Below are 15,828 nucleotides of genomic sequence, written 5' to 3' on the forward strand. Positions count from 1 at the left end.
CTGCGACAGACTAATTCAAGCACGACTTCAAGGGTACAAGACTTTAATACTTGTATGCTGTTCATAGGTTAAGTGGTTAGCACGGCATACTATATTATTATTTAGATCTATATTAACAAATCTAAATAGTTAACCCAATTTTAGTTTCTGAGTTTATTTGTAGAAAATTTATCATATCACCTTTTAAATATTATGTCTCAACCTTTAGTGTCATTTAGTTCTGGCGAAGCTTTAATAAATCAGTTATAATTAAAACAAATAATAATGAGAGAGAGGGCTGGAAGTGTGGCTACTGTTGCCCCTGCCTGTGCAAAGTTAATCACATCCTAAAAGAGCAACTAGGTCAGTTCAAAAAAGATAGATTTGAAATGTGATATATATGTTTATATTCTTTCTGTTTGTCATAAATACTGGCACTTAAATAGCCCATCATGAGACTAGAGCCTTGTTTAACATCATATCCCTCAGTTAGAACACCAGCAGCAAAAGTATCCTACCTGTAATGATTTTTTTAAGTAATTCGTGTTTATCTTCACACACAAGGGAGTGCTGTGAGCAGACAGCATTTGGCATTTGCTCTGCATGTGAACACTGAACATCAACCTCCGTACCAAGCTCTGTGCAAGGTTCTAGTTTTTTTCATGCATGTACAGTTGAGGTCAGAAGTTTACATGCACTCAATTTGGGCATGAATATCATGGTAATTTTGGGCTTTTAATGATTTCTTTGAGTTATTCTTTTTTAGGGGTGGAATATTGTACAGAAAGCATCTTTAAATACTTAAAAAAAACCCACAAGATTTGGGTGCTTAAATTTTATATTTATTTTGAATTTTCGTGTAATGAGAGGGTACCCACCAAGAAAAAGGCCCTTCCTCCAAAAATGACACCTTCAAGCTTGACTGACGTTTGCTCTCATGGACAAGTCAAATCCTTCTGAAGGAAAGTTTTATGGTCAGGCGAGAAAGATAATGAGCTACTGGGCCACAGTGAGAAGGGGTATGTTTGGATGAGTTAAGGTGAGGCTTTCAATCTAAGAACACTGTACCAGCTGTCAAGCATGGTAGTGTTAGCATCATGCTCTGGGGCTATTTTGCTGCCACGGGCTGGTATATTACACAAAATGGTTAGATTAATGAAGGAGGAGGACTGCCTCTAAATTCTTTAACTCCACCTTAAATCAACAGCTGGATGGTTGAAACCTGAAAACAACTGGGTGTTGTAACAGGACAGTGATAACAAACACACATCAAATGGATAAACAGGCTGATTAGAGCTTCTGGAATGGCCTTCCCAAAGCCCTGATTGCAACCCTATTGACAGGTTGTGGAATAAGCTTGAAAGCAGAGTCTTTGCCAGTTAACTAACCGATTTAGATGAAGTATACCAAACATGCTGAGAAGAGTGGTCAAATATCCAGGCACAATTATGCCAAAAGCTTGTTGATAGCTACCAAAAGCATCTAATGGAGGTGCAACTTGATACTGGACAATTAACCAAATATTAGTGAATTGAGCATGTATGCTTTGACCCCATGCAAATGAGAGGAAATCCAAAATATATTCAAACTGGTGCACTAAATTCATGTTTTTTAAGCCATTAAAGATGCAATTTGTACAATCATTCCAACCTGGAAAAAGAACAGTTCAAAGAAATCTTTAAAAAACCCAAATTCCCACGACATCCATGCCCGTGATGAATGCCTGTAAACATCTGAGCACAACTGGAGCTTATTGTTCATGCCCAACTTATGAGGGCAAGGGTGGGTGAGGTCTTTGGACTTGAGCAGTGTGGCGTGACTAATCTATCAGTGATGTAGACCAAAGCTCCCCATTGCCGAGGTGCTCATCATTCTTTCCCTCTGAGTCCTCCTCCAGTCTGCTGCACTGCCATAACCGCAGAGGTTCAAATTTATCAGCCCTCCTTTACCCTTTATCTCACACCCAGTGCACCCTTACGCATTGATGCAAGTATGCATGCATTTCTGTCCAGCGGTTTATACTTTATGGGTCTGAACAGCCATATTTTACACATTTCCCTAGTGATATTCCCAGTTTTGTTTTGTTTGTTTTTTACAGCAACCCATTGCACATAAAATCACATGATATCTTCGCAATGACTGTTGGAAAAAAAGCATATATCTGTATTTATATTTTGTGATTAGAGCCACAGTAAACAGCTCCACAGAGGTCAGTGACTCCAAATTCCACAGTCAACCATAAAATTTAATTTAGCAATGTGTGTCGCTTAATACAATAGAATAGGCTTAGTGGAAATTACAATACCATACACAAAACCTGTCATTAACGTTCCACTGTACAAACATAATCACAGTCCTGTGTGCTCAAACATTTTCCACTTCCTAGGGATGACTTAATGACTGAGATTGAATGATAATCTTATGAGGTATTAGGTATGGGACAGAGGGCTTATCCACACTCACTACCAACCAACATGTTTAGGCAACCTGAGACTCATTGGGCAATACAGTTGTAGCAACAGTAATAAGAACAGTAAAATGACATGACCCTTTTTGTTTGGTAGGTTTGGCTTAACACTTTACATGCATTTAATTGATGGGCACTCATGAATGTTTAATTAAAGCTAAGGATGTTCATAGGCTACAAAGACCATGGCTCTTAATATTTAACAATATTATTAGGGGAAAACAGCAGGATGTAGAAAGTTTAAGACCTTTAATTGTTGCATGCCGCAAAAATGCAATTCAGCACTTTTCCCCAGATACACACAGATAAGCAAAGGTGTAAGTTAAGCTGCATGTATTTAACACCTGGACAATGTGTGTGCTGTACTTCAAATTCCACTTTTCCCTTTTTTATCTCCTCCAGCACACAGTGAAATGACTATGCCTATCTGGCCCCGATAGTATTGGTCTATATATAGAGGAGCCCTGTGACTGAGCTGGCTATAAGTGTCAGATTCCAGGCGCACTCATCCGTCCTGGCTGGATCAGCACCTGCTGCTAACTATACACCCACCCACCCCTGTGCCGCGCCCCATCCCAGCTCACACAGGAAAGTCTGTGCCCAACCAAACCCCAGTCTGCAAAAGAAAAGAGATCCACATTAGATACAGTAAGCACTTTCCCTGTTGCCAGTGCAGAAGGGAGGAGCAGAAATACAGTCCAGGAGATGTAATATGTCTGAGTTAGATGCCCCTCTTTGCTTTTTCTATTCAAGTCTGATACATGGCAGTGCCTCTGACACTGTGCTGTCAGTGGGCCACCGGCAGACAGAGCTGGACGGATCTTCTCAGTCCTGGATTCAGCTTATGAAGAGAGGTTTTGTCAGCTTGGGGTGTTTTGTGGATTGAACGGGTAGTTTGTCCGATTTGGGACAGATACCACAAACAAAGAAGAATTCAATGTCCCTGGGAAGTCTTCATCAGTGGCTAAAGGTAGAGTATCAGCCTTTCTCTGTCTACTTGCACAAGGAGAGGGCTTTTTCTAAAGTTTGGATAAGGGATATGTGTTGGTGAAAGTTAATTTAAATATTGTTACTCTATGTATCTAGGATAATCTCTTTGTGAGATTCAAAATCTCTTCTTGTGAGATTTTGAGTCTGTAGCACAAAAAGATCTGGAGTCAAAATAAATGTTCATATAGCTTGCTGTATTGGTTTAATTACAAGTTACATAACAAAGGTATTGTAGATGGAGTTATTATTAGAACATTAGGGCACCGAAAGATAATTTCACTCTAGGGAAGTTAAGTAAAAGGAATCAATCCAATTCTAGGTTCTACATTTGTAATTTCTATACTTTTGCCTCTCACAGATATTTATCAGCTATTACTGGTGCTACAAATGAATGAGCTACACAATGTGCAGATGACTGTATCTTATTTCTAGTCCAGGAACGGAGCCCAGAACAGGCAAGAGGAGCAGACTGGACTGGCCACAGTGAGAATTTGGAGCTTGTGGACTAGCAATGGACAGCTGGACTCTCCAGGGGGACAGCTACTCCTTCCTGCGTAGTGCCCCCCGCACCTTTTCCCTTTGCCATCGTGACGGCACCCCCAACCACGTTGAAATATTCGACATTATCAACATCCCTTCTCAGCGCAGCGCCATCTCCGAGACCACTTGCCTGTGTGACATTTTCGGAGACGACTGTGAGTCGGCGTCTCTCTCAAGCAGCCCCGCTGTAGGGCCCTTTGTCCCTTCCCAGAGGGAGGTGGATGGGACGGCTGCTGCGTCACCTCTGTTGGACGAGCTGAACGATTCCTCTGGCTCTTACCACACAGCACAGGGCTCCAGTGAAGGCGAGGAAGGCTTTGAAGATTCGAGAGACAAGCTTTACAGTCCTCCACTGCAGAGGCTTCTGGAGGCCAAAGGGCTGAGCTCTAGTCATCCAGAAGTTTCTGAGGACAGCAGCGCAAATTCACAACCAAGAAGGCAATCACCAGCACCTCAGCTTAGCACAGCAAGCCCTTCTTTCCAAAATCCCAGCACTGGTGAGAGGAGACCTTCTCCTGAACATAACAGCCCCTGTATCTTCAGTCCAGAGAGAAGACTATCATCTTTGTCCTCCTCCTCAGCTGAAAAAAGGCCTTCATCGTCCTCACCTGATCCAAAACAAACGCTTTCAGAACCTGAACCAATAAGAACAACTCCTTCATTCAAAGACAGCAACAGCAGCCCGTCACATCAGTCTCTAACTCCAAGTCCCTCTCTTGAACCCAGAAACTGTATCAGCCAGTCGTGCTGTGAATCGGTGAACCCTCATTTTTTACCTGAGTTTGGAGTAGCACAAGACACACCTGAGCCAAAAGCTGCTAACTTAAATCAAAACAGCAGTCCAGCTGAGCTCCCATCCAAAGACTTTTCTCAGGATTTTACAGAATCAGCCTTTGAATTAAGAACCTCTCATTTATCCCCTTCACCTTCACCCACAGATTTATTATCTAATTTAAGAGAAACACCGGACTCCCCTGAGCTTAGTCATAGGTCCTCCTCCTCTGACACTCAGGCTTCATCTCCTTTCCCTGACCTAAGAGGGAGGATCTCTTTACCTGATCTCTTCAGCAGAGGCTCTACGCCTGAGATAAAAGATTCTCCCCGCACATCAGGTCCCTCTACTGCAGAAAGAGAAACAGCAGCTACTCCTGAAAGCCAAAGGTTATCAGTGGAAGCAGGCAGTTCTGTTTCCACTCCTGGCCCACGATACACCCCTCCCTCACCTGTCATTTCAAAAGCATCATCCCCTGAATTTGTGGAGGGTTCGGTCTCACCTGATTTCAGAAACACAGCTCCCTCACCTGGCTTGCTCAGCGCTGCCTCTCTGACCAGACCGGGGTCAACAACTCCCTCTCCTGAACGCTCACCAGAAATAAGACAGGCGACTTCCCCTGTGGTAAGTTATAGTTTATCTCCCTCACCTGCTTTTAGAGACAGCTGCTCTCCCATCGAGCACAGATATACTTCTCCCTCACCTGAAATCAGGATTACAGCATCCTCTCCTGAGGTTGGCAGGAAAGAGCAACCTGTATCAGCTTCTCCTCTGCTGGAGCCTCTCTTCGACACATCCCCATCAAGAAGCCTCACTTCCTCCCCTCACATCACAGGAATTTCTTACTCTGTTGTTCAACCCGAGGACAGGAGCAGTCCCCCATTTCCTGAACTCTCTCATCTCCCCGTCCCAGAGCCAGATAATACACCCATCCCCTCTGAAGAAAGGAGCCTCACCACAAGCAGAGACGATATAGCAGAGTCCATTGGCTGCTTCACAAGCTCTGCCCCAGAGACTGAAAAAACTCTGCTACATCATCCCAAGCACCAAACACCTTCACCTCAGCCAAATCATCAAACTCCCTCACCTGAACCAAGATTTCAAAGTCCTTCACCTCAGCACAAAAGTAGAGATCCATCACCTGCTGCCTCTCCGCACAGGTGTCAGCTATCACCAGCAACCCTCTCTGCAGACTGCAACCCTCCCCTTGGATTAAATACCCTTTTGAGTGATAGGGACTCTTCTTCAGCAGTTATCGCAGAAACACAGTCTCCCACATATTTGAGAAAAGAGAGTGTGCCACCCTCATTTGAGACAGTAACAAGGGACAAATCTCCACCTTTGGTTGCTGAAATCAAAGGCAGTTCACCAGCTCCTCTGCCTTTACCTCCTTTACCTATTTTACCAGAGGGAAAGTTAGATTGCCCTCTAAAACTGCAAAGGGAAGAGAGAGAAGAAACACCAGAGGAAGTAAATATAAAGGATAAATCAGGCGCAGCTTCTTCCCCTCAGGAAAAAACAGATATTCATCCCCTCTTTTTTCAGAGAGAAGACACTGATAATAATCTCCCTTCTGAAATCAACTGTCCTTCTCCTAATCTTCTAGTTCCCAAGAAGAGAAGTCCAAACCTCTCACCTGTTCACGGGGTTAAATCAAATTCACCTGCGCAGCCTCTGTTTGCTGCTCATTCCCCAACTTCTGACAGTAGCAGCTCTTTAAAATCTACATCTGAGACCTCGGGAGGACAGCTGTTAACCAAAGTTAGGCCTGAAAACAGAGAGAGGTTCACAGAGGACATGTCCCATCATGCAAACAGAAGGCGGACCCCCTCTCCGCCACTCACCAGGTTTACACCTGTCCACATCATCGCTCCTGAGAAACCATACAGACAGTGGCAGAACAGAAGCCGCAGTCCCACTCATGTTGGCGCATCCTCACCTAGAGGCAATTTAAAGAAGGCGGTGACAAATAGGGAAAGCCCCGACAATAATAGCCAGGCCCACTGGGTCAGCCCAGGAAGGCAATTGGGAATGGAAAGGGGAATGCCACTGGAGCAGGAGAGGCAGAGAGGCAGAGAGAGGCAAAAGGATAGGGAGATGGAAAGAAATAGGAAGAGGGAGGAGCAGGTTCCTGAAACGGAAGAGGAGGGGTCGCAGGGGGACACCAGTTACAGAGGGGAACAGGTTGAGCTGTCATTCAGTGCCAGGAATAGAAAAGGACCTGCGAGTCGCGGTGCAGCTCCCACAAGCAGAGAGACCCGACAAGGGTTGCCAACAGCGCATTCCTATTCGGAGAGCTCGTCTGCCACAAGACAGCTACAGCAACAACAGAGTGTTCATAGACTCGCTTCACAACAAGCCACCAGGGGTTGTGCTGCCAGCAGACGACCTCAACCTCCTGCACCCCGAACAAAGAGCAGTGCTCCCGGACATGCGGCCTCATACAGGCCCGGCCGAAGTTCCAGCTCCAGCATGGGGAGTGAACTTGATGAGGCAGACGATGAGGTGAAGTGGTTTACAGATGTGGCTTTCCGCAGCCTGTCAAGCCCTGATATAGATTACCTTGACATGTACAACTCAAGCCACCACTCATCCGCAAACATCTCCCAGCCATCTACCCAGGAGAGCCCGGCAGGGATCGGCACTGCCTGGCAAGCCTATGCTGACTTCAGAGGTTCTGTGCCAAAGTTGGACCATGATGAACTCTCCTCCCAGCAACCATCTGCATACTTCTCAGATGGCTTAGATCCATCTAGGCGCTATGAACTGGGCAGCTTTGAATGCGTAGATGTGGCTGTGGAAAGGGAGGACTCCAGGAAGCTGAGGAGAGGAGTCCCAAAGAGACAGATCCAGCTGAAAAAGAGGAATGATGCTGATGGGAAGCAAGACGGAAGCAGTGGAAATAGCAGTCCTGGGCTAGCAAGCATGGTGGAAAGCTACTCCCAGGCAAGTCAATCGAGAGGGACGTTTGTGAGGCAACAGAGTACACCAGCAGCAATGCACGAGCACTACCCCTCTGACCACAGCCCTGAGCCCCATCTTCCCAATGTCAGAAAATCCCAACTCCAGAAATCTGCTTCTATGGATGAAACATGCACGAAAACTCAGATGGCTTCTTGCCTGATCAAGAATGTGTTGTCCAAAAAGATGCAAAGTGCTGATAAACAACCTGATGAACAAGCAGGCGAAGGATTGAGCCCCACATTTGAGAAGAGCAGTCCACCAGCTGAGAGTCAAGTGGCACCACTTAAAGAATCACCAAGACCAGACATACATGACCTAAGTTCCAGTTTTCAATCGGATTATAGCCTTTCATCGGAGAGTATTCCCATGAGAGGGGAACCAAGCGCCAAGGATGAAGCTAAACCACCCAGAAGCTTTGGTGTGAGACCTAGTAACAGGCCGAGCTCATCCAGCAGCTGCAGGAGTGTTACCTTTTCCCTTACTGACAGTGAAGAGGCCGATTCTCAAAGCAGGAATGCAGTGCTGTCGCGATCTGAAATGCGATCAGAACTGAAGGTGCCATTCGATAGTAAGCAGCGCAGAAGTGGAGAACAACAAGCAGACTACAGCAAAACATACAAAAGGGAGGGTGACGACTCAGCAAATGCCACAGAAACTCCTTCTGCCGACGCAGCCCACAGCGCACAGTTCAGACCAACAATGAGAGGGGGCGTGTGTGAAAGCCGGGAGGAACCGAAACAGTTGCAACAGGGTGACAACGGCGCCTTCATGTCTAAAACGCAAGAGATCAAACTGAAAGCTGTGGGGAAAAAGAAAGCCTCTTTAAATGTGTGTCTTACACCTGAAGCAGAAAGCAAATCTGAGAGTACTTCACCAGATATATTTTTTAGACAAAACATGGATGAGAAAACAGAAGAAGAAGACGGAGACGAGAACAATAAAGCAAAAGGCCCGCTTCACAAAGTTAGAGATGTGAGGCGGCTCGTGAAGAATACTTATAATCTGTCCTTTAAAGCATCTAGTGCTGAAGAAAGTGTAGAAACTGCTGATGAAAAACATAAAGAAGAGGCCATAGCAGCAAAGGAGATGGATTTAAGACAAGGGATAAGGAGGGAGGAGAGGAGGGAGGAAAGAGCAGAGGAGTTCATGGCGGAGAGGACGGAGGAAGAGAAGGAGGAGGCAAAAGACTCAAAAATGTTAACCCCATCTCCACCACCTCACAGCAAAGGAAAGCCTCTGTCTGGTCCACAGCCAATCCAAATAGAATACAAAGCTGTTTGCTTGAAAGAAGACAAGAATAAAACATCGCGTGTCAAAAAAGACTCAGAGAACCTAGGTGACAAATCCCAGGTTTTTTCAAAGCCCATCACCGATGTGAGCAGAGAATTGCAGTCTTTGAATGCACCAAACAACACAGCGTCAGATACTGAAATATCCAGACCATGTGAGCCTGGTGTAAACATTACAGCAGAACCACGAGAGACGCTGCCAGAAATCCACAAAGTTCCAGACAGTGAGGATAAACCTGCTGCTGTAAGAACAGACAGGAAGCATCACATGCTTGGAAACCTCCCTAAAATGCCCAGTAAGGAAAGAGAGGTGTCCACTGCTGTAGTGTTAATCAGGGAAGGACCGAGCAAGACCAGGACATCTGCATCTCCCGCCCAGGAGATGGAGATCCAAACCCCAATCCTAGCAAGGCCTGCTTCAATTTCACCTAAGCCCACTACCCCTGGTAGTGCCCCTGCTACTAGTGGCCACTCTGTGTCCATGTTATTAAAGGAGAAAGGCTACCAAGCTGACATTGGAGCAGTTGTGGGTGACAGCCAGAATGTATCTGGAGTTAAAGGAGTTCCCCGCAAGCATGTGAACTCTCTGGAGATCCCCCTTCAGACCGTTGCTCCTTCTGACGGAGGTTGGAATGAGTCTCATAGAGAGAGGACATTCTCCTCCTCATCTACCACTTCCGTCCCCTCAGCAGTGTCTGACAGCACAGATGCAACCACAAAAACCAGGGAAGACGAGGGAGGTAGCATAAATCCTGCAGAAAAAGACACTGCAAAACTAAGGAGTTTTTCTCAGGAACAAGACCCACTCCCTACCAAGCAGAGGGACGTGTCAGATTTTGAAGCTGTGAAGAGATTAGATCCCACTTTCCCCCCGCGGTCACCTGCAATAAGGAGATTCAAACCACAGCCGATTCAGGTGAAATCAATGTCTAAAGAACCACAGAAAAAAGACATTCCCACAAGCTCTACTGGAAGCTCTACTGGAAACTCTAGTGGAAACAGCAGGCCTCAAATCATTGAAGTTAAATCCATAGCTAAAAATTCCCAAAAGCCAGTCGTGCCTCCAAAGCCGAACTGCAAATTTAAACCTGCAGATTTTGGTGTGACATCAAATGAAGCACATAGATCGTCGGCAGCAACATCGACTGCAAAGTCACAAAGTGACGAGAGGACTCAGACGATTGTAGTGAGCTCGCCAACAATCTACAGGAAGATTTCCACTGACTCCACAGCAACATCTAATTATTCAAGAAAACTAGCCGTGTCAGCGGTGTCCAGCCTCAAACCTCCGCCCAGCAAAACAACTTCAACTGCCAGCTCCAGTCTCTCAAACCAGTCAGCAGAACCTCCAGACTCAGAGGCTACTTGTGACAGAGGGCAGATGCAGCAACCAGCTGCCTCTCCTCAGACTGCCAGATGTGCACAAAAAGCTTTAACCTCAGTTCCAACATCAACCACCAGCTCAAGTGTAACCTCAGCTGCAGGTTCGGTTTCTGACCCGATTGCAAGCCAAACTACCGCACCCGCCTCAGCAGGAGTCAGCAAGCCAAGCCAGCCAAGCCAGCCGGCTGTTATGGATCGCGACAGCCAGCTGCAGTATCCCAGGGCAGCAAACCTTCATCAACAACAAACTGTGCCACTGACTTCAAACAATACAACACAGCCCACTGCTGTTTCCACAACACAACTGCCAAGATATACGCACCAGCCATGCCACAGATCTCTCTCCAGTGAGCGCTCACAGAGGACCGACGACCTGCATTTTTATGCCTCTGATGACCCTCCAAGCTATGATGAACGAGAGAGCTTCAGTCCACTGACGCTCCCGGATTTGACACCCTTGAGATCAAATCGCTTTCAACCCTCCTCCCGTCCTCCTGCCTGCCCCTGCACAGCTGGTTGCCCCACTCACATTGGTCTCCACCCTCCTCACCATCACCGAAGTCCCCATAACCTCACCCCACCGGCCCCCACGCATTCTCCGGGCCAGGCTCTACCATACGCAGTGGCACAGCCTCCTCTTCGGCCCCACCAGTGCAGACCCGATGCTCAGCCAATGAGCTACCAGCCAGGCTCTCCCAAATCAAACCCTTTTGGTCCAAGCCAGCAGCCAACAATATACCAGCCTCTCCACCAGCCTGCTCCCTGCGCTCCTCACCCCTCACTCATGCAGGCCTGCTCTGTGGACCGCTCGTTGCCCCCACCCCAGCACATTGACCCTCGACGGCCTCCTGTGCACAGATCCCCCCACCAGCAGCCACCGGGGCTGATAACTGGGGCTCCTTACAGCGATCCCAGCCACAACCACTCCCCTGGCCTTCCCTCTATGGATCCTCAGTTTCTATGTGGCACTCAAAGCATGGCAGGGCCTTCCTATGGCTCTGAATACGGGGGTGACAGCTCCAGTTTGTACTCAGAAAGCAGCTATGGGCAGACGCCTCGCAGAGTGCTCCTGGATCCTGAAACAGGGAAGTACTTTTATATTGAGGTGCCTGTTCAGCCTCTGAGGAAGATGCTGTTTGACCCAGAGACTGGCCAATATGTGGAAGTGCTCATCCCACAGCAAACAATATCACATTCAGGCCTGTATCCGCCCTCCGCAGCCCCCTACCCACCCCTCCCTAACCCCAGCATGTACGCCCCTGCTCCACAGTACATGCCCTATGCAGCTCCTGCTCCCCCAGCCCAGCCCCAGCCACCCCGGTACCCCGAAGCATCAGCTGCAGCAACAATGCACCCAAGCGGCTCCGGGGTCGGCTACAGAAATCCCTCTGGTCAGGGTTCAAAGCCCGAGCCTCAGAATCATCCCTCAGTGGACCACAGCTACCTGGAGAGCATGTATTATGTCCCTACAGGGATGAATACAAGCCCCAATCCCACCCCACCAGACTATTACCACAAACATCCCCCCAACTTACCCCCAACAGGGGGGAAAAGGTCCTGAAATAGAGGGTAGAGGCCGACTTCCTGGAGCCTGTTAGGTTTAAAATACACAATGTATAAATGGAGTGTCCAATGTTAGCCTGTAATGTTTTCACATTGCAACTGAAGACAGCAAGTCTTTGGTTGTTTTATTTTTTATTTGCTGCTATGTGCTATGCCAAATAGATGACTCTTGGGTATTCAAAATGCAAACAAGAAGGCCTTGTGTTTGAGGCGCTCTTTAAAAGTACTAACAAAAATGTGTATGTAGGATAATCAGGTCGTACTCTAAAGTCACTAGTAATGTGCAGACACTTTAAATCCATAAGTTTATCGATAAATTGAGGTGTGTATTTTCTCTACAAATATCTCGAAAAACAAAACAAACTTGGAAATAGTGTTTTAAAAGAACCTCATATTTATTTTATGATTGTGTTTCTCTTAATTTGATTAAGTTGGTGCACACGATGGCTGTAAAACAACACATCAATGCCAATAAAATGTCTCATACAAAATTTTCTTTTCTTTCTTTCTTTGTATTTTTTGTTCTGATGCAATACTTTAGCCTTTATCTTGAAGCTGTTTTAAAATACTGGAAATCTTTGGTCATGCAACCTTTAATTTCGCGCATCGTAGCAATCTGATTCACAGGTTATTTCCTGATATCAGTAGCTTCGTTTTAAAGTGCTTTGTTTTAGGATGAAACATAAAAAAATATAGACTTATTTAAAATATATTTTGATAGTTCATAGTCTAAAAAACAATTAAAGAGATCCAAAAAACACAGAAACTTTGGACACCACTTAAGCTCATAAAATACAACAGATTATATAAACCTTTATATATGATAGTGATCCATTAATGTGTTCATTTGGATTAAGAAGGTCTTATAGTGTGTAAATTTTTTAAACAAATTATTAACTCACTATGATTTTTGGTAAGTCGTAGAAAACAAAAAAATGTACCCAGTCTGAATTTGTAAGATCACACTGTGACCACTGGGGGGCGCCACAGACCACTACAGCTTTACAGACTCTTTCTCACATCCTGAAGGTATGTGAACATCTACTAACCTTTTGTGAGAGGGCCAGGCGAGACACTGAGACTTTCATTGGATGATCTGTTGGTGCTACATGGTCAACACTGTGGCCTCAGAGCAAAAAAGGGTCCACAGAGAGAGGCATAGTCTCCCTTTACTTGTGTGTTTCTCTACCATGCTTTCTCTCACATGCATGTTAGATTTACTGGTGATTCTAAATTGGCTGTAGATGTGGATGTGAGTGTGAATGGCTGTCTGTATCTCTGTTCTAGCCCTGAAATACACTGACAGTCAGTCCAGGTGGTACTCTAGCCCTCTGACAGGTGCAGACACTCAATCATTTGAGCTACAGATATGCTCTAATGACTGAGAAAAATACCTGTTTATCCTAAGACTGCGTGCATTCACATCTAGAGGGTGACTGACTTAAATAAGATTGGCTTAATTCCTCCCACGGATGTCACTAAGGAAGACAATGAAGATGTATAACTCAGAAAGAGAGTGTCTACAAAATCCATGAGTAAGAGCTGCACAGCGAATCTTTACTGTTCACAGCAAATAAATTACGTGCCAGTCTGCATTCTTATGACTTCCTCTTTTATGAACTAGTCACTGAAATGTCATACATCTAAGTTTATTGCCATGATTCCACACTACCACAACCTGGATAACTATTAAAGACACACCTTGGGAACACACACTCATCTATGTAAACCTCCGGACGCGCCTCGTACAAAATGACTTCCAGACAAACACAAATACTTCCACCTACATTTGGTTACATAAAATCCAAGGTTTGCAACATTTTTTCTTTTTGTTGGATGTATCAAATATTACGCAAAATCAAGACCGCTTATGGTATCGGTGAGACGGCCAGTGGTCGGGACATTTAATAAAGTGATAATGCATTTTATAAATTCACTAATATTTTAGGTTGTTAATGATCTTTTAACATTAATCAGCTTTTTCCAGACACGTCCTCCACGTTGTGTTTGACTGAGGTGAATTCCAATCGTGGGTACACACAAAACAGACACCATGACATCATTATTAGTGCTCTGGGTTCTTTCCATTGTGTCTGTTATTGTTATGGTTCTGTGGGCACTTTTGTAGCCCACAGTGTGTCGACACATGCAGAGATATACACATACACACACGCACAAACTGTTGGAGTTCCATCATCCTCACCCCACCCAAGAACCACCTACATTGTCTCTTTGATGTAGACCTACCGGAGGTCACTGATTGACCACTGGAAAAGTCCTCTCTGCAGGGCCTAATATGAAGAATGTTTAAAAGAGTGGGTGGCATGGAGGCTTGGTCAGCCTGATAAGAGATAGAGGTTTAGGTGATGACACGTGAAGTCTTTGGGAATAAATTGTGCCGTGTGCTGACATTTTCCACAAAGTGCCCCCTGAATGTTCAGTCACTGATATTAGTGGATGTCAGCAGCCTCCAAGAATTGATTAACAGTGGCTAATAGTATATCTGAGTCATGACACAATAAAATGGAGCGGTTCTTGGCCATGACTGTGTGTGTGTGTGTGAAATGTATCAATCAAGAAGGAGAAATGAATGTCTAATCCAGTTGCATCAGATGTCTGCCCTTACCTGAGGTTTCTCCCTATTAAAAATACATTTTTCCTTCCCACTGTCACCAAGTGCTTGCTCACACTTGGTTGTTTGATTGTTGTGTTTTTCTCTGTAGGGTCTCTTCCTTACAGTATAAAGCCCCCTGAGGCTTTGGTGATATACGAATAAAATTGAAAATAACGGAACTGCATTGACCTGAATTAACCCGTGTCAGAAGAGAAGGCAGTCTTATCTGAGAACTATGAGTCATTTATATAATTTGCATAGTTATAAATGAACAAGTAAGGTAATCAAGTATTTTTAGATTAAAAGAGAAGACGTTTAAAATCCACTGATGATTTTATATGTGACTACTGTTATTAAACCCTTTACGGATTTCTGACCTACTGGAGGAAGCTCAACCCCAGCACCGTGAACCGCTGCGATGTGCCTGCTTCACGTACGCACACTTTCATCCGTGAGAAGCCACAACGTGTCAAAAGATGTTTCATCCTTTTGATGTCTGCTTACAACACCAATTTTTCCATTTGCTCTGCGGAATCTTGCTGCGTGACACCAAAAACTTTGTTTTTATTAATCCTGAAAAAGGACAAGAAACAAGGTGAGGGAAAGTCACATCCCTATGGTCGTCTTACCTGTATGCCCATAAAAGGCTGTTCCTGTAGGAAGTGGGCGCGGTTACAACTATGCAAGCACGTGTGATCTTTGACGGTGAGAAAATGAGGGAAGATAAGAAAAGGGAGGGCGAGAAGCTGACAAACACTTAAAACCTCACCCTCCAGCATTAACCAAGTAGCCTAGCAACCACACAACTAATAATGGATGGGTGTTGCAAGTCGCCCACTTGTCTGTGCGTGTCAGACAGACCACCTTCTCTCCACCAGGTGGTGTCCCTACCTGTCTGTTTATGTCACATCCTGTGGTTGCTTCAGCCACAGCCTCAGTGATCGTGAGGCAGGCTGAGTCATCTTGTACAGTAACCGCTGCATCTGATTTGGGCAAGCTTACACTGAGCTACAACAGCTACTTATGATGGACTATGACCAAAAAAGAAAAAGTACTATGTTTTCATTCATAGTGGAAATCATTACTGTAGACTAGTCTAGTCTCTCTCTCTCTCTCTTTTTAATCCCCGGACCCCTCATGTCTAGAGAGGAAAGTGTTGTTGAAAGTATGAGTCTATCCTTGTCTCCATGGCTGAAACACACATACGCATACATACACACAAACACACTTGCAGGATCTAGTGTTGAGGATGAGGTAGCCAGAAGAT

At 45.4% G+C, this 15,828-nt stretch overlaps 1 protein-coding gene across 1 annotated transcript; it reads left to right on the forward strand.

Annotated features, from left to right (window-relative positions):
* The first annotated feature begins 3,018 nt into the window (after positions 1-3,018).
* LOC113034816 (uncharacterized) lies at positions 3,019-12,438 on the forward strand. The gene is made up of 2 exons (XM_026189882.2): positions 3,019-3,416; positions 3,869-12,438. Exon 2 carries the CDS (start codon positions 3,948-3,950, stop codon positions 11,943-11,945), a length of 7,998 nt encoding a protein of 2,665 aa, XP_026045667.2. The 5' UTR covers positions 3,019-3,416; positions 3,869-3,947; the 3' UTR covers positions 11,946-12,438.
* The last annotated feature ends 3,390 nt before the right edge of the window (positions 12,439-15,828 follow it).

This window comes from Astatotilapia calliptera, chromosome 2, assembly GCF_964374335.1.
Source record: "Astatotilapia calliptera chromosome 2, fAstCal68.1, whole genome shotgun sequence".
Taxonomy (NCBI): Eukaryota; Metazoa; Chordata; class Actinopteri; order Cichliformes; family Cichlidae; genus Astatotilapia; species Astatotilapia calliptera.